Genomic DNA, 18,659 nt, shown 5'->3' on the forward strand with positions numbered 1-18,659 from the left:
TTCTAATCAACCCTTCTCTTTGGAATGAAATATCCTTACATGATGACTACTGCTGAATCAATTCAGTCAAACCCATCTATCTGCTCAGATTAAGAACATGAAATATAGCATTGAAATTGGAATCGAATCCCATCAAATAATTCCTTCCTACATGTAGAAAAGAAAAATAAGCATTCACACTCCCACAATTAGTGAAACACATCTGCCAAGACACAGAACAAGTTAAACAGCTAAAAACAGAGGAGGACGACAGAGGATGAGACCATAATCCCATAGATCAAGATCAAGAACCCAAAATGCAAAGCCCAGTTCCTCTTGAACTTACCAAAGTAACTCTCGGGAGGCTCTTGGTAATGAATCTCAAACTCATCGTCCCCAACCCCGTCGAACTGCTCGCCCCCGGTGGCGCTTATTTTCATCTTCATCTCCCTGAGCTTCTCGGTGGCCAGCCCAAGAGTGAGCTTGTGGCAGCGCCTCTGGTACTTGAACCCGTTGATGCACCTGAGGGTCTGCGCCACTGAGACGTAGAAGATGAGATGAGAGAGGGAGAGGATGGTGATGGGGATCCAGCAATGGCGGCACTGGAGGCGAGGGGACTGGGACTGGGAGAGAAAGACGATGCCCAAGAAGATGAAGAAGAGCTGGAAGAGCTTGTGAAGCTCCTTCTTTTGGAGGTCTATGGATCGCTTCTTCTCCAGGGTCTTCTCGAAGTGTAGCTGGATTATGGTGTTAAGGGCCTGGAAGGCTGTCTCTTTCGGGATTGCTTGGTGGTGTTGTTGCTGGTGATGGTTGTGGGTTTGGTGGTAGGGTTCGTACTCCGCCATTGATGGTAGAGAGAGGGAGAGAGTTCGGTGAAAGGGGCGTTTACAGCAGTTTAAAGTTCAGAATGGCAATGGAGTTTGGCTCAAATCTCGTTGCACTTTCACTCGGGATAGTAAGTGGAAGTGAAATGATGGCACTCCGGTAACTTTCTTGCCCTTTGGGCAGTGCGTACTTTGAAGGTTCAGCGGTACAAAACCAACGGTAAAAATTAAAATAGAGGTGATATGAGTCCTGTTGGTACTTCAAAGATGGTGGGTAAAATTATAATAAGTCATTTATTTTTATATTTATTATATTAGGGAAATTAAAAAACCAATACTTTTGTATTAATTGATCTATCATTAATTAATATATTAATAAATAAGTTTGGAATTCTTTAATCTTTGAATTCACATAACGGTCTTTTTTTTCCTTTTTCCCTCCCCCCCCCCCGGCGGGAAGTTTACCTATACTTTTGTTGATATACCAATACTTGGGTGTAGAATAACTATCATTAAAAAAGAAGTTTGAGAGTGTCTCACCTCAAAATATTTATGTGCGGTTTGTATAGTGAGTTGAAATGAAATAAATTAAGATAAAAGTTGAAAGTTAAATAAAATATTGTTAGAATATTATTTTTTAATATTATTATTATTTTGAGATTTAAAAAAATTAAATTATTTATTATATTTTGTATAAAAATTTAGAAAAATAGTAATAATTAAATTAGATGAAATGAAATGAAATATTTCTTGTATCCAAATGGGGCCAAGTTCTGTTTAGATATTAAGATTATCTCAGTTCATTTGTGAAAAATAGTAAAATAATTTGTAAATAGTAATGAAATAATTATGAATAATTTATTAATAGTAATGAATTGTTTATGGATAGTAATAAAATAGTCTAGAGATATCTGAGAACATTTATATTTCCTAACAGACCCTTAAAGCACTGACATTGACTTAGCCAATGAAATCTCTAATATGACTAATATCCTTTAAAATGAGGCTGCAATGGATTAGGCATCATTAAATTTAGATGATTTTGAGCTACAGTAAAATATTTTAGAAGTCATATTGGGCCGGTCACTTTAGAAAAATTATTTATTATCCCACTTGTTTATTATTTAAAAATGAGTTTATATGCCAACGGCCGCCTAATGGCACAAGACCCACATCTAATAGAGATTATGGATTCGACCCCACTCCCCCAATGTAAAAAAAAAAAAAAAAAAAAAAAAAAGTTTATATGATCCTAGATTATTTCAATTCATTTGTATGTTGAGTTTTGGGTGACTATTTTTAAAAATACAATTTTTCTAAACGGCTATAGGCTCCCGAAATGTGTCTATGCACTGGCCGGAGATTCAGTGGGATGAAGAGTGTACGGATAGAAAAACGAAAAATTAGTGAAAAGCCAAAAAAGTAACATATTAGCTAAATTTTGCATAGAGTTTTATCTAAACCAACTCATAACAAGTATCGTAATGGAGTTTCTAACTGACATTTTTTTATCTTTTCCCTCCCAAATCCCACCTCCCTTACACGTGGCCCCATTTTTTATTCTCGTGTTAATTTATGGATTTTAGGCTCCGATATTGAAAGTATTTTATTTCATTTTATAACTATAATTTTTTTAATTTTTTATATAAAATATAATAAATAATTCAATTTTTTCAAATCGTAAAATAATAATAATATTATAATAATATTTTATTCAATTCTTAACTTTTATCTTAACTTACCATCCAAACGGCACCTTAATTTTTAGTTGCCAAATCTACTTCTCAAGGTTGCCATCATCATCAAGTACACATCACATGGTTGGATCCTACGCCCAGAACTCTATTGAGAGAAAAAAGAAACCTAGGCCGCATCTTTTGCTAACGTGACCTAGGTTTCTTTTTTCTCTATGTTTTGCGATCGCGTGGTTTACCTTGCTTGGCCGCATGACGTCGGACTCTCAGCCTCTGGTGGCCCGCCCTTCCTTTGTCAATATTGTTGTGGATTCCCCGAAGCCTCTCCCTGAGGTTGCTATTCCTATGCGTCGACCTGGCTTCAAAAATGGAGAAATGTTCTTTCATTTCTCTCCAGAGGAAATCGAGCGCTCGGCCTCACCATTTTGATTTACAGTGGTTCTAAAATTCCTGAGGAAACTTCCCTCTCTGGATAGTATTCGGAAATTCATCAAGATGCGTTGGGGTTTGATGATGCAGCCAATGGTGGGCGAGATGAGCAAAGCTGCTAATGTGATGGTTCGATTGATGAATGAGGAAGACACATTCACAGGAATTTTTTGACATTGATGGTGTGCCCTATTGCATTTTTCCTTGGTCTCCTGCTTTTGATGAGAATATTGAACTAGTGAATGCTCCAGTGTGGCTATTCTTGTCAGGGTTACCCCCAAATTTTTATCACTTTTCGATGTTGAAAATCCTTACTAGGGGTTATGGAAGGTTTCTGAGGAGAGACAATGCCACTGCATGTGTCTCTCGACCGAAATGTGCTAGATGTTGTGTTGTGATGGACATCTCTCAACCGATCAGTGAGGGATTTTGGATTGGTTCCCCTGGTGAACTTGGTAGTCCATACCATGAGGTTATCTTTGAGACTCTCCCTGCATTTTGTCATCACTGTCATGTTCAGGGGCACATTGAGACCAATTGTAGGAAAACAACTAAGGCAGGAGAGGAGGGAGTTCAAGTGAATTTGAAGAGGTCTACGCCAGTATGGTCTCAGGTGGAGAGGCCTGAATTAGATCAGCAAGAGAAGCGAAATAAACGAAGGGAAGAAATTTTGAAAAGCAATAAACAGAGGCAAAGTTTAAGGGTGACTAGTGATCAAGTCTTGTATGCTTCCAATGAAGGTATCATGAGGAATTTTAGGGAAGGTCATGACTTAATAGATGGTGTTAATACTGTAGGTTTTGTTGAAAATTTTATGGAGGAGGATGAGGGGGATGTAACCCCTCGGGAAGCTTATTTGAATTTAGCTCAAAACCGGCAAACTCCACGTAGCTCCTTAAAAATGGTGGATGAAATTTTGGAATATGATGTGGCTCTGTCGGATTCTGAATGCATGTTTAAGGCTAGGAAAATTGCTCGAAAGGATTACGAGTCTGACCCGGAGATGGGGGTAAAAATACGAGAAATTTTGGAGGATGGGAACATGAAAGTTGGGGTGAGGCACGAGGTCACTACCCACTCCAAAAAATAGCGTTAATTTATGTTTAACATCCTTGCGTGGAATATTAGGGGTATGCGTACTTCTCACAATCATTTATCCCGTATCATGAAGCAGTTTAAACCACGTATTGTAGCAATTATGGAACCTTTTTTGGATGTAAAAAATATGCAGTTTTAGGCACGTCGTATGAAGCTTTTTAACTATACTTTGAATGCACATGTGGGTGGCAAAATCTGGCTTTTTTGGGATGAGGACGTTCAGTTTTCCATAGGTCTGGTTTCTAATTAGATTTTATTAGGTTGGTTCTCGTGTGGGGGTAACCGTATATTGGCTACTTTTGTTTATGCAAATTGTTTTAGGAGGATGCGGTTGGACTTATGCAAGTCTAGTTTCTAACTAGATTTTATTAGGTTGGTTATCGTGTGGGGGTAACCGTATATTGGCTACTTTTGTTTATGCAAGTTGTTTTAGGAAGATGCGGCTGGACTTATGCAAGGATATTAGCAACTTAGATAGCGACGAGCAGCCATGGTTTTTAACAGGTGATTTTAATATTATTCGGGAGGATGGCGAGAAGGTGAGAGGTGTATATCGGGCTGCTAGGGCTAAACAGGATTTTAATTCTTTATTCATGATTGTGGTTTGTTAGAGGTTCCTTTTACGTGATCTAAATTTTCTTGGTGCAATGGTCAATTGGGGCGTCGACGTATTTGGGCTAGGCTAGATCGGATTCTTGTTAATCTAGAATTAATGTGCAGATATCAGAATGCTAATATGAAGTATCTTCCTCGTACTTCATCTGATCATAGCCCTATGTGTTTTCAGTTGCTGCAGGAAAGGAGTTTCTTGGGTCCAAGATAGTTTCGATTTCAAAGAATGCAGGCTTTTCATGATGATTTTATCCCGCTAGTAGTGAGAGTATGGGACTCTAATATGAATTCTAATGCTTTGCTTAGGGTGGCCAGAAATTTATCAAAACTCAAATTTGCCCTTAAACTTTGGAATGTTTTAACTTTTGGGCTGGTGGAGAAGGAGCTTCAAATGGTTGAAGACCAACTATTTGGGTTGGAGAACGAAGTTACTAATAATTATTCTGAGAATACTGAAACTCAGCTGACTCTATTAGAAGAAAAGCATAAACAATGAGTAGATAGAGAAGAGATTTTGTAGAAGCAGAAATCGTGTGTTAAATGGTTGAAGGAGGGTGATGCGAACAAGCGGTTCTTCCATGTGAGTGTTTTGCAGAAGAAGAAAATGAACCTCCTAACTTCTTTAGTTTTACAGGATGGATCTTTTCTACAAATCTCCTGGGGAGATTCATGATGGCGTTATTAATTTCTATCAGAAGCTTTTGTCTTCCGAGCCAGTGGTTAGTGATGATAATGTTTTTTTCCCTCATTCCTAAATTGGTGTCGTAAGAGGAGAATGCGGCTCTTATTCAGCCTCCTTCTTTGGTGGAGGTTAAAGCGGCGCTTGATTCCATTTCGGATGATAGTTGTCTTGGACTTAATGGTTTTTCGACTATTTTTTTCAAAGCAGCTTGGAATATTGTTAAGATGGATGTGTGGAAGGCGGTGATGGAGTTCTTTGTTGGCTACCGTTTGCCCACTTTCTATGGTGCTACAAACTTAGTTCTTATTCCAAAAGTGGATAAACCAGATAGTTTTATTAAATTTCGGCCTATTAGCTTGTGTTGTGTGGTGTATAAAATTTTCTCCAAGATTATGGTAAATCAAATGTCTTCTATCTTAAATAAGTTGATCTCTCCTACACAATCAGCTTTCTTAAGTAATTTTAGTATTTTTTAAAATATTTCCATTGCTCAAGAATTGGTGACGGGGTTAGATAAAAAAGTTCAGGAGGGAATGTGATTTGTAAGATTGATATGGAGAAGGCGTATGATCGGATTAATTGGTGTTTTCTTCTTCGAGTGTTGAAGGGTTTCGGTTTTTCCACAAGGTGGTGTGACCTCATTCTCCAATGTATTTCCTCTCCTTCATTTTCAATTATGTTGAATGGAGTTTCCAAAGGCTTTTTCAAGGCTTCGCGTGGTATTCGACAAGGCGACCCTCTTTTCCCTTATCTTTTTATTTTATCAAAAGATATCCTTTCTAGATTATTGGAATCACAATTTGTTTTGGATATTATTAAGCTTTATCACTTGTCGGCTTCTTGTTTGAGGATTTCACATCTTCTCAATGCGGATGATTTGTTGCTATTTCTAAGAGGTGATACTCGTTCCATGCGGGGGTTACTGAAAACATTGAAGTTATATGAGGCGATTTCGGGACAAAAGATGAATGTAGAAAAATCAACTTTATTTTGTTCTAACAAGATAAACTATACTAGGAAAAATCAATTGCTACATAAAAGTATGATAAAAGGCTAAAAGTTGCACCTGACCAATCAACGACTTTTCATTATCAAGATCAAAGATCAAATAGTGAAAGAAGGTCATGATCATTCACTTTATTGCTCAAATCTTCTATCTTTTCGCAATCTATTACGAAGATCGGAATCAAACCTAGATACATTAGTCGAATAAGAAGCTGATACCGGACGAGTCCTTAAACCCCTACGAAACTCGAAGCCTGGGTGAAACGAAGAATCATTGGGATCAAAACAGGAGATCAAAGACTCGGGGTCTTTTTAGAAAAAAGAATGTGGGTACCGGATTTCAAATCCGGGTTTCAAGTTTCAAGGTTTCGGATTAACCCATAATATAACCGAGTTTCGGACCGGGACGGCCCCGATGCAGATGGATAATCCTAGGTTATGCATGTTCTACATATATATATATATATATATATATATACACACACTAACAATATATATAAGCAACTTTTATTACAACACTTTTCCAATTATATTTAAAATTGAAGATATTTTTAAAAAGTGTACAATGGGTTAATATTTCTTATATAATCTACGTTTCGTTTATTTTTATGGATGAGATGAATTAAAATAAAAATTAAAAAATTAAATAAAATATTATTAAAATATATTTTTTTAATATTATTTTTATTTTAAAATTAAAAAAAATTAAATTATTTATTTTATTTTATATAAAAATTTAAAAAAATTATAATAATTTGATGAAATTAAAATGATTACAAAAACCCAAAAACAAAAAAGAGCGGCTTCCACTTTTGCAGCATTACTGCTGGTGCTAAATTTTATTAGTACAAACAAATACATCCAACCACTTCGGCACTTCCAACTTCTACAGGCATGCCGGTGTTCACTGTCAAAAGAAAGCTGTATAAAATTACACACTAAGCTCCTTATTTTATTTATTCCTATCTCTGTCTCTGTCTATCTCTCTTTCTCATCCGTATCAACAAATGATGAACATTTACTACATTAGAAAGAAGATGCCATTTCCCAAGAGATGCAATCATATTGAATCAAAATGAATTTCTCAGCAACCACGATCTGACCCACACAGCCTGGGGTAGCCTCATAATGGACGCTGACCCACACCCACTTCGCCTTCACCTCTGAAAAAAAGGTTCTCACCGGTGTCTCCTCAACCCACAGTTGCCGTTGAAGAAGGATCACTTGCTACAACCTGATAGCCATGCCTATCTTCATCTTCCTTATCTACTTGAATCTGATCAGCATTCTCTCTATCACCGTCCTCCGTTACCGATTCCGTCCTCTGTTGCTCTTGTCCATTCATCATGTGCATCAAAAGCTCCTCAGGCTTCAACTCATTGCCAGAATTAGTTGATTTTTCAACCTTCGTAGTCTTCCCAGTATATAAAGCATCAAGCTGGTGAAAATAAGGACAGGTCTTTGAGTCCTCAGGCCTTTTCTTATTGCTTTCTTTTACCCTCTTGAAGTACTTGTTTATATTCTCCCACTTCTCTTTACACCTCTTTGCACTCCGATCATAACCAATCTTTTTCATTGCAATTGATGTCTCCTCCCATAGAGATCCTTTGGGCCCATTTTCTTGATACTGACAATCAAGGTTAGTCCTCAGCCTAATCAAAGCGTCAACTTCATCTTTAGGCCATCGCGCCGAGCTCTTCTGAATAGAATTCCCACGATTGTCATTTTCTTGCTTCTCCAAATTATATACACAACTGTTATCCTCTTGATTGTCCAAAACCTTCCCGCCATTATGTTTTCCTTGCCCCGTAACATCTCCACCATGACTATTGTCTTGCCTTTCCACAACTTTCTCCACTGGCATTGAGACCATTGTTGACTCCTGGGGCAATTGCACCGAGCTCGCCTGCTCAGAAAATTGCTTCAAGAAGGCAAGGACAGCAGCATCCTTTGCTGTTGTAATCGATCTTTCTTGAACCAAAATTTCGCGCTCTCTCTTAATTCTATCTAATTCTTCCATCCTCCATGCTTCTTCTCTTGCCATTCGATCTCGCTCACACTTATCCAATGCCTCTATAAGTTTCCTCTGCAAGTTCTCCTGTTTCTCGACAACCTCCTTCATTAATCCCTCAAAATACTCGGTCAATTTCTTCTTCTTCTTCTTCTTCCTCATGCCTTCCAACTCCTTAAGGGATGAAGATGTGGACGGAGTGGAGTTATCCACGAACATGATAGAATGCTGAACTGAATTTTGGATAGCATTAGTTGGCTCCGCAGTATTCACCACTATCCCCCCCGTTTCTGCCAAAGAAGCCTGGACCTTTTCTTGGTAAGGAGAAGGAGAAGGAAGTTGTGGGTTGCTATCTAAAGCCTCTAACTGCTCGAAAAACCGATAATGCTTGCCATTGGATCGGCCCGACCGAACTTCTTTGGTCCTCTTGTGGTACTTGTATATGTTCTCAAACTTCTCCTTGCACTTCTTGGCGCTTCGAGTATATCCAAACTCCGCTAATTTCCTGAACAACACGGTTCCACAAACTGCATTTTTGAACTTCAGCAAAACCCAAATTAACCAATACTAAAAGAATGAACTAAAGCAAAAAGGAGTAGAGCATACGTATGAGACCATTTCAGACCTTCAAACCCAAGGGCCATAAGAAGTTGCTGGATATTATTACTTCAATGTAAAAGGGATTTAAGAACACGATAAATTTAGCGAGAACATAAGAAATACATCATTTTTCAAATTGTTATTTCGGCAAGTTTCGATGATATAAGCAAAAATTTAATCCTAATAAGCATACTTGCAAAACTAAAGCCTTCGAATTTTCACGGGCAACAAATGTGAAACGCAACTACGCAAGCAAGAGGATGGCTTTTCTCGAGAAAGTACGAGCAAGTGAATGCTAAACTAATTTGACTGACCTGGAAACCGCTTCCCAGAGAGGAGCCTTGGTGGCAGAGTCCCTGAAGGTATCGTCCATGTCAGACCTTATCTCGAGCAAAGCCAGAGACTCTTGCCTCGACCACCGGGTACCAGACCAGTTCCGGTCACCCTCTTCACTTCCCACTCTCTCTTCATCCCCGGACCCAACCGAAACCAACGCCGAAACACCACACTCCTCGTTCCCCCGGTCAACGGCGGCGGAAGTTCCTGGATTTTCCGGTAAATTCGAGATTTCCGACATAGGACTTGGCTCCCGGAACACGTATTAACGGCCGAGAAAAAAAAAAAAGGATAGGTGAAAATGAAAACTTCTAGGGTTTTTTTTGGGGCGGGGGGAATTGAATATCAAACTTTCGAAGTGGGCAAGTGGTAAATAAAAAATTGATGGGGTATACGAGATGGAGCTTTCTTTTGGTTCTCCGTTCTCACGCTTCCAACATTTTTATTGGGGTGTTTTATAGGTAAACAATTACAGCAACAATGGTGTGAGATCTGGGGTCTTGTGGGCTACATCTAGCTAGGGTTGTAGACGTGGCAAGTTATCATCGGTGGAGTTTTCCTTTTTATCGTCTATTTTGATTTGACTTTTGTTGTTTGAAACCGCAATTACTGTTTGACTTCTGATCAGGATGAGTGTGCTTTTAAATTGCTGGATAAGTTCCCCTAAATATCTGGAGGAAGGAAGGGTGAAGGGTAAAATCGAAAAATTAATGGTGATATGTCTTTCTGTCTTTGTGATTCGTTTTTATTTTTAAATGAATTTGCGTAAATTATGATATAAATTTCATAAATTTTTTTTAAAAAAAAATAGATAAATTTAAAATATATATAAAGAAAATGATTTTTTAATAGTAAAAATAATTATATACTCTTTTTACTAAGATTTCTACATTATAAATTGTATTTTCTCTAATTTTAAGATAAATTTGATATTTTTTGAAGTTGGTTTCTTATCAACCCCTCTCCAATGACTCGGAAATTATCTATATGTTTTACTTTTTAGACCATTTAAAACACACATAAATGTTATTGTCACGTCCACTACATGAGTGAAGAGAATAATAATCTTCATATTCTCCACCTTATATGAAACTACTCATGTGCCCTTCTATCGATGCCCATGCTTTTGGACAATATTCTTATGTGTGGAAGGATGATATCAACACGTATGTCAAAAGGATGAGCCTCCACGTTGCAGTGAATATCTTTCCTCTCTTTGCTTTGCCTAACACAATAGAGTGAAATGTCATATTATCATTTTATTTTTTATTTTATTATATAAGATGTGGTATATTTATTATTATTTTTTAATAAATAAATAATAATAAATATATTATATCTTAAGAAGAAAGCGAGATGAGGGTCGGGTCGTATTAACTTATTTCATAATATTCACTAATTAATCAAAATAGATTGATACAATATAATCTGTTATGTTAATGAATCGTATTAGGGTTTGAGATTTTGACACGATAATTAAGCTTAACGGGTTATGTTCGGGTTGATTTATATGATATAATATACATATCTTGACATAATAAGAATACGATTCATTAACATAATTTGACACTTTTAGAGTTTGGTATATAATATTATTCTATTAAAAAAAAAAAAAAGGAAAGAGATAAAATCATGGGCACACGTAACCTCAGCTTAGAAGCAAGTGGCATAAAAAGAAAAGTTATAAGAACGCTGTCAAAACAACGGCCTTTCTTTTTTATCTTTTTATCTATTTTTTTTTTTTTAAACATCATTATCGTTATCGATGCTTCCAGACAATGGTTTTGAATCAGCTTTGTTGCTTTTAAAGGAAGAAAGAAGAGCCGAAAAGAAGAATGAAAAAGATGGAGCTTTGCTTTGCTTTGGTTTGGTAAATATCCAATAATTTAAGAGTGCAGAATTTGTACACGTAATTGAAATGGATGAATGAATCAATGACGTCCCTTTCATATTCATTACCCATCAACCTGTAATCTTCCAACGTTTATTTAACCCAAGAGTAAATAATTGCGGTCCGAAAGCATCCCACGCCGATCTATATGGGACCTATTGATTACGAGTGTCTTAAACGTGGAAGCGTTTTCATTGGACAAAAAGAAAAAAGAAAAAAAAAAAAAGTGTTTTAATCTTATCGTCATGGTTCGATCATTATAATATAGTTTAATTAATTTATTAACGTTATCTAAATTAAGTGACGGTGTAAGGTGCTTGCTACGTGGTCCAAGTTTGAAAGTTGGAGAGGAGAGAGGTGCCGTTCTAGCTAGAGAAGAGGGCTGGCGTTGATCCTATTGCTAATTAATTCCCTAATCACGGATAATACAGCGATGATTTGGGGGTTTAACTCTCATTCTTTAAAGAATAATGCTAATGTCACCCATCAATTCTTCTACTTCTAGAGTGTCTACCCACTTTTTTTTTTTTTTTTTTTTAACTTAATGGTTAATGAAGTATTTTTTAATGAGTTTGTATTTTTTTTAAAAAAATTAATATTTAAAGTTATTTAAAAAATACTTGAAAAAAAAAAGCATATAAACTAAAAAATTAGATTTTGCCTTATTGATGGGAACTGTTGGGGTCACTTCTTAGTGGTCCTAGCAATTTATTTTTTTAAAGAAAAAGTCTTGAGAGCAGCAACTGTTTGCTGCATTCAAATTGTACACATTACGTGTCAAAATGGGAGAAGCCATTGAGATATGAGATGAGAGAGCCTAAGATGAGAGAGAGAGCTCGAGATAAGAGAGAGGGAAAAGTCTGGTGCATTTGGTACGTTTTGCATAAAAAATAAAAAAATAAAAAACTAAAAGATTAGAAGTAGTCACGTAGTATATGCACACATTGCAGTGATTGTTTTGTAGCAATACTCTTCTTTAAAATAATATTAAATATAGCCTTAAAATGTACTAAATCATTATCATTTTCTATGGTAGGTTATGTGAGATTTTCGATCCATGTGTTTGACTTTCCCACCTTTGTTCCAAACAGATATTTAAAAAAAATAAATAAATAAATTGTTTTTTGATAAAATAAGAAAATGTCATTTTTTTTAACTCCAAGCGGTCAGCGCGCGGTGAGTAATAAATTTGATTTAAACAGATAAATATATTTTTAAAGGACATGTGAATATATATATGCCTTGCAATTTTAATAATAACTTTGATTGAAGATAATCATAATTATAATATTTGACTTTGGGGTTATATTAATAACTCACATTTGTGGCAAAGGTTAACCTTGGTCACGATAATTTTCCTTTGTGGGTTATATATCATCAAAACAATAAATTCTAAAACCAAGTGCGTAGAAAAAACAGCAATACAATGTTGGATTCTTTAGACTTCATGTCAAAACTCTAGATTATAAGAGCATTCGATGAACAAATTATTTGTCAAGATTTACTCAAAAGTCATCTGTTTTTATTTTAACTACTTATATTTTTAAAATCTCGTACATCTCACTCTTTATTATTATTTTATTATATTAAAGTAATATTTATCTGTTATTTTTTTATTATTTTATCTATCCATTTATTCGTACATCTTTAATTATTCAATTTTTTATCTTTTAGGAAAAGAGTAGAATAAAATTTTTTAACATATTTTTTTTTCACATTTTCGTAATTATTTAATTATTTACTGTGCCCGTATTTTCAACTTTTCATCTATAACGATTTTTTAAAAAAATTACTTATCTTGCTAAACGGTCATGTTTTCAAAATCATGGCTTTCGTAACAATAATATTTTTTTTTAAAAAAAATCATATTATCTCAAAAGGTCAAATTGTAACTATAAAAGTTATGAACACAAGAAATTGTAAATGATTAGAGGGAGAGTTTGTTTTATTGGTCAAATAAAATATTTGTAAAAAATGATTTCGGAATAAAATTGTAACCCTCCATATTTAGGAAGTTACTGTTCAAATGTAAAAAAATTTCTCAATAATAGTAGCTAGATGGAGAGGGTCTTTTTGTCAAAAGTTAAATATTTTTACTAAATTTTAGATAAGGAGTTCTTATAGTAAGTAGGAAGGGAACGCTGGATGAGATTGTTCTAAGTGAGAGAAATATAGATATTTAGTGGGTCAAATAGTATTTATTGAGCATTTAATGACGATTAAGAAATTCACTCGAACATCCATAAATATTTTTAGACTCATTTTATATATCTATCTATGTATCATTTCAAACTTTCGAATTAGGGCTAAGCACTGACCACTTCTGAGTCGGAGGCCCCAACCTCCGACTCCGACTCTGACTTTGTCGGAGGTCGAATTCGACCAACGAATCCAACTCCGAGATGTACAGAATCCGCTCCGCCTCCGACTCCGACTTGTTGGAGTGGAGTCGGATTTTTAGACTTTTTTTTTTTTTTATCTTTTTTAACTTCATATTTGACCCACTTTTTATAATAATAAAAAAATTGGGGACTTTCAAATTTCAATTTTCTCAAAATTACAATCTAAATTTATTAAACTTTTAAACTTTTGATTATAACAAAAAATACAACTAAATAAAACAAGTAACATACTAACATGCATTCAAAAATTAAAAATAAAAAGAAGGTCCTATTTTTACATCTACTCTCATCATCCATGATTCCATATCTACATCTAACTAATCACTACAATAAACAAAGGCACCGTATAAGAAATGAAAATTAAAAAAAAAAAAAACACTGTATAGTTACTATAATACACTATTATAATTACTATGAATCTATTTTTAATTTTATATTATATATATATATATATGAAGATTCATAAAAAATATATGATATATATTATTATATATGAATATTAAAAAAAAGGCACCAAAATGAAGATTCAAAAAATACTATTCTCAATCCTTGGCTGCAAAGATCCTGAAGGAAAAATACTTTAGGCATTCTGCCTTTTTGGCTTCCAAGTTGGGGTTTAGGCCATCAGCTATTTGGAGGAGTTTATGGGGTTCTTTGGATTTGTTAAAGGAAGGGTTGGTGTGGAGAGTAGGTGATGGGGAGAGTATAAACATCTGGAGAGATAAATGGATACCAAAACAGTCTACTTTCAGAATTCAAACACCCAGAACTGTTTTAGCAGATGAAGCAAAGGTCAAAGAACTTATTGATGGGGTTACTAAGACTTGGAAAACTGATTTGGTTAAAGGAATTTTTAATGAAGAAGAGGCAGCTCTGGTCTGTAGCTTACCTATTAGTTCATCAGGTCTTCCTGATAAATTAATCTGGGCTTATACTAAGAATGGTCAGTTTGATGTCAAGAGTGCTTATCATCTGGAGTTGTGCAGGAAAAATAGAGAAAAGGGGGAGGTATCGAAAGCTGGTACAAAGATATGGAAGAAGCTGTGGCAGTTAAATGTACCTGGTGTTGTTAAAATGTTTCTTTGGAAAGCATTAAATAACTGTCTTCCTACAAAATTCAACTTGTTTTGCAGGATGATTGTTAAAGATTACTATTGTCCAATCTGTAAACTGCAAAAGGAAACAGTTTCTCATGCCCTTTGGAGCTGTGGTGGAGCGATGGATGTTTGGGCAGAAAATCGTAGTCCTGTGCAGAAATGGGCATCTACTGAGAAGGATATACAAGAGCTATGGGCAGAGTGGTCTTATAAATTGGAAAGAGAAGAGTTGGAGTTAATGGCTGTAGTTCTGAGAAGGATTTGGTCGAGGAGAAATAGTTTTGTTTTTGAAAATAAATTTGAAGGGCCTGATGTGATTTTTAGGCAAGCCACTGATCTTCTGCTTCAGTTTCAGGAAGCTCAACAAGTTAAACACAGGAGCCAGAGAGAGAGACCTCAGACAAGAGAGTTGTGCAGATGGCAGGCTCCAACAGAAGGCCAAGTGAAGGTTAATTGGGATGCTGCTCTAAAAGTTAATGAAGGAAGGATGGGGATTGGTGTAGTGATGAGAGATGAGCATGGAGAGCTTTTGGTCTCACTGTGTGCTCAGAAGAGGATAGTAACCTCCCCTCTAGTTGCTGAGTTTCAGGCCCTTTGGCGTGCAATGCAACTGTGTGCAGATCTGAACCTTTCGAAAGTGGTCTTTGAAGGGGATGCCCTGAGTGTGATTAAAGCAGTGAATGAAACTGGAGCTAGCTGGGAATGGCATGGTCAATTAGTTGAAGACATTAGAGGGATTTTGAAGAATAGATCAAACTGGTCAGTAACACATACTTATAGGGAATGTAATAGTGTAGCTCACTTTCTAGCTAAATCTTCTTTACTTGTAAATGAGGAAACTATTTGGATAGAAGAAGGACCTATAGGCATACAATACTATGTTCAAAAGGATAAAGTTGTAACAGTTGAAGATGAATGAATACAAGTCTGATGTTGTTGATTCAAAAAAAAAAAAAATACTATTACTATTTTATATATAATATACTATTACTATAATATACTATTAGTCTATTACTATATCTTATAGTATAATTACTAATACTATGGTATCATACTATTAGTATGTTAGTGATTTAATATTATATATATATTAAATCTCTAATCTCTTATACTTGATATATATTAATATATATTAGTAATACACTAATAGTATTAGTATATTAGTATTAGTATTAGTTATTATTAATACTATATATTATACTAATTGTGATAAGTATAACTATATTTGTATAAGTTATAGTGATTTAGTATAGGTATAATACTATAAATTATAACAATAGTCTATATTAGTATTAGTACTAGTTATAGTGATTAGCATAACTATATATTAGTATTTGCTATAGTGATTTTAATTTAGTATAACTATATAATACTATTAGTATAAATCACTATACTAACTATATCATTGATAGTATTAGTATACTAATATTAGTATATCACTATAGTTAATAGTATCATATAGTAATATAGTATTAGCAATTAATACTATAATGATTTATATAGTAATTTATATATAGACTTAAAGTGGGTTGCTAATAGTATTAGTATTAGACCATAAATCTAATTAATATACTAATGTATATTAGTATTACTAATATATTTATCAAAATGAATATATTGAGAATTTATTAAGTCAAAAAATATAATTAATACAAGATATTGTTATATACAACTTATATGAATAATACTTTAGTTATTATACATTAGTATTATATGTTATTATAAATTTATAGATTAGTGTTTATCCATTAGTATTACATGTTGATGTTATTATGCATCTTAGTGTTTATAGTATATTATATATACATTAGTATGACATGTTATTATATTTATACGTTAGTAATATAGTGTTACAACTTACATGTAACATGGTAGTAATATTGTAAATTTGTAATAGTATGATATTTACATATAGTCATCTACTAAACCATTATTATTTATTAGTCAATTCAGTCTATATGTTATAGTATAAATATATTATTTAACTAGTATATTATTGAGTTTAACTAACTATATAAGATATAGTTGTATAAAATTTAAATGATTAATATATAGAAAAATACATATCTTTTTATAAAATATGTATAAAATCGGAGACGGAGGCAGAGGGCCAAGTCGGAGGCAGATCAGAGTGGAGTCGGAGTCGGTTCATCAATGACTCCGACTCCGTCGGAGTTGGAGCGGATCCGGAGTGGAGCCAGAGCGGAGTTGGATTCGAAGTCAGATTGTCGGATTTTTGCTCAACCCTACTTCGAATACCATCACTATTACAATAAGATCAGTTCCAACATATCATTTATTCAAATTTGTTATTCATTTATCTTATAGTTTATTTAGTTTGAATTGATGTTTATCCACATTACCACTCAATTTACGTGTGTATATATATCAAACTTATGTACACAAAAGTAAATAACAGAAAATATTCTTCAATTTACATTTTGTCATGGTATCAAAGAGTCGATTTCTATTACGATAAGAAGCCTTATCATAACCGAATCAGTTCCAACATATCATTTATTCAAATTCGTTATTAATTTATCTTGTAGTTTATTTAGTTTGAATTGATGTTTATCCTCACTACTGCTTAATTTACGTGTATATATATCAAACTTCAATACCCAAAAATGAATAACTGAAAATATTCTCCACTTTACATTTTGTCATTCACGAACTCTAAAGAATTTAAATCCAAGAAAGCTTATTCCCTTACAACTTCAAATCATTTTACAACAACGTGTAGCCGAACCCTATCTTTGACAAAGACTCCTCGCACGTTACATGGAAATTCAAATCTTAACCTCCGTATATTAAAAAAGAACAATGTTAAATATAGTTATAGAGTATTCAAACTTCACGTAATTTCTTTGAAAACAAAACAAGTTTTACAATTAAAAAGTTGATTTTTCTTACTAATCTCAGATTTGTTCACTTTTGCCTTACATACTTAAACTGTACAAATATTTTTTTATTAAAAAAAAAAGAAATTGTCTAAATTAAATAATTAGAATATCAAACAAGTATTGATCGTAGAATAATTTTGTTTCTTCAATGTTGTACTAGCGGGCCGGCGCCTGCGCAGAGGCATGGAAGCCCAAGCCCAAGCCCAAGCCCAAGGTATTAAAATGGCCGCAATCCACAAAAAGCACACTTTAAATGCACGACTCAATTTCTTGTTGGTTTTTTGGGTAAGTGAATTCACAGCTTCGGCCTTTCGGCGCTGGATGAAAAACATGCTCTCCTGCCCTTTCGCCTCCAAATTGTTTCATTCAGATTTCATGTGAAATTGAATTTATATTTCAAAAGCAGAAACTCCTCCTTATCAGAATAGAAGAACTATATGCATAGCATAGCTGTGACCCCTAAAAAAATTTGGTATTTTTTTGTTTGAAACATAGAAACTTTCATTTCATCAAACACTTGGCATTCAGCCATTACAAGATACATGGATTTACAAATCAATTTCCTTACAAAAATAAGGCAGCTTATAAAACAAGTCCTCTAGCTTCTGCTATCACAGGTTGTGAACAAAAAAAAGTAAAGGTTGCATTAAACTAGCAAGAACTTCCCCTTCATGATCTCTTATCACTACTCCAAATCCTATCTTTTTTACCTTCCTCTCTAACGGTAACATCCCAGTTTATTTTAAGCCAATTTATTGGTGGAGCTTCTCATTTTATACTCACTTGTTGCTTTGAGGTATTAATAAAGGAATTGGCATTTTAATTTTTTTATGCATGTTTGTATTTTATTGGGGGAAAATCAACTCAAGTGCTAAGCCTAGCAAAGAAGATTAATATGTCACTTTTTAGATTTTCGTTAATCACTTAAAACTTGAACTCCACATCAGATTAGCCATCTCACTTTCTATAATAATAAAATATTATATTTAAGAAAAATTATATCTAGTTTTTTAATGAATTATTTATTTATTTTTTTGTTATTTTTATTTTTATTTTCATAATTTCCAACAATCTATATATCAAAATACATCAAATC

General features: G+C 34.2%; 2 protein-coding genes across 2 annotated transcripts; both read right to left on the reverse strand.

The window, feature by feature from the left end:
* Positions 1 to 8: 8 nt before the first annotated feature.
* On the reverse strand, positions 9 to 1,025 carry LOC108996205. Its single transcript, XM_035682852.1, has one exon. The coding sequence runs from the start codon at positions 822 to 824 to the stop codon at positions 231 to 233; it is 594 nt and encodes a 197-aa protein (XP_035538745.1). The 5' UTR covers positions 825 to 1,025; the 3' UTR covers positions 9 to 230.
* A 6,084-nt stretch (positions 1,026 to 7,109) lies between these two features.
* Positions 7,110 to 9,716, reverse strand: LOC108996329 (trihelix transcription factor GT-2-like). The gene is made up of 2 exons (XM_018972167.2): positions 9,249 to 9,716; positions 7,110 to 8,839 (listed from the first exon to the last, which is right to left on the reverse strand). Exons 1-2 carry the CDS (start codon positions 9,509 to 9,511, stop codon positions 7,516 to 7,518), a joined length of 1,587 nt encoding a protein of 528 aa, XP_018827712.1. The 5' UTR covers positions 9,512 to 9,716; the 3' UTR covers positions 7,110 to 7,515.
* Between the last annotated feature and the right edge of the window lie 8,943 nt (positions 9,717 to 18,659).

The sequence above is a fragment of the Juglans regia genome, chromosome 1, assembly GCF_001411555.2.
Source record: "Juglans regia cultivar Chandler chromosome 1, Walnut 2.0, whole genome shotgun sequence".
NCBI lineage: Eukaryota > Viridiplantae > Streptophyta > Magnoliopsida > Fagales > Juglandaceae > Juglans > Juglans regia.

What these genes read in the sequence shown, in the direction of transcription:
- LOC108996205 (XM_035682852.1), bottom strand. Translation starts at nt 824, where the DNA reads ATGGCGGAGTACGAACCCTACCACCAAACCCACAACCATCACCAGCAA.
- LOC108996329 (XM_018972167.2), bottom strand. Translation starts at nt 9,511, where the DNA reads ATGTCGGAAATCTCGAATTTACCGGAAAATCCAGGAACTTCCGCCGCC. An exon ending in CTCTGGGAAGCGGTTTCCAG is followed by an intron (nt 8,840 to 9,248) that starts GTCAGTCAAATT and finishes CGTGTTGTTCAG; the next exon opens with GAAATTAGCGGAGTTTGGAT.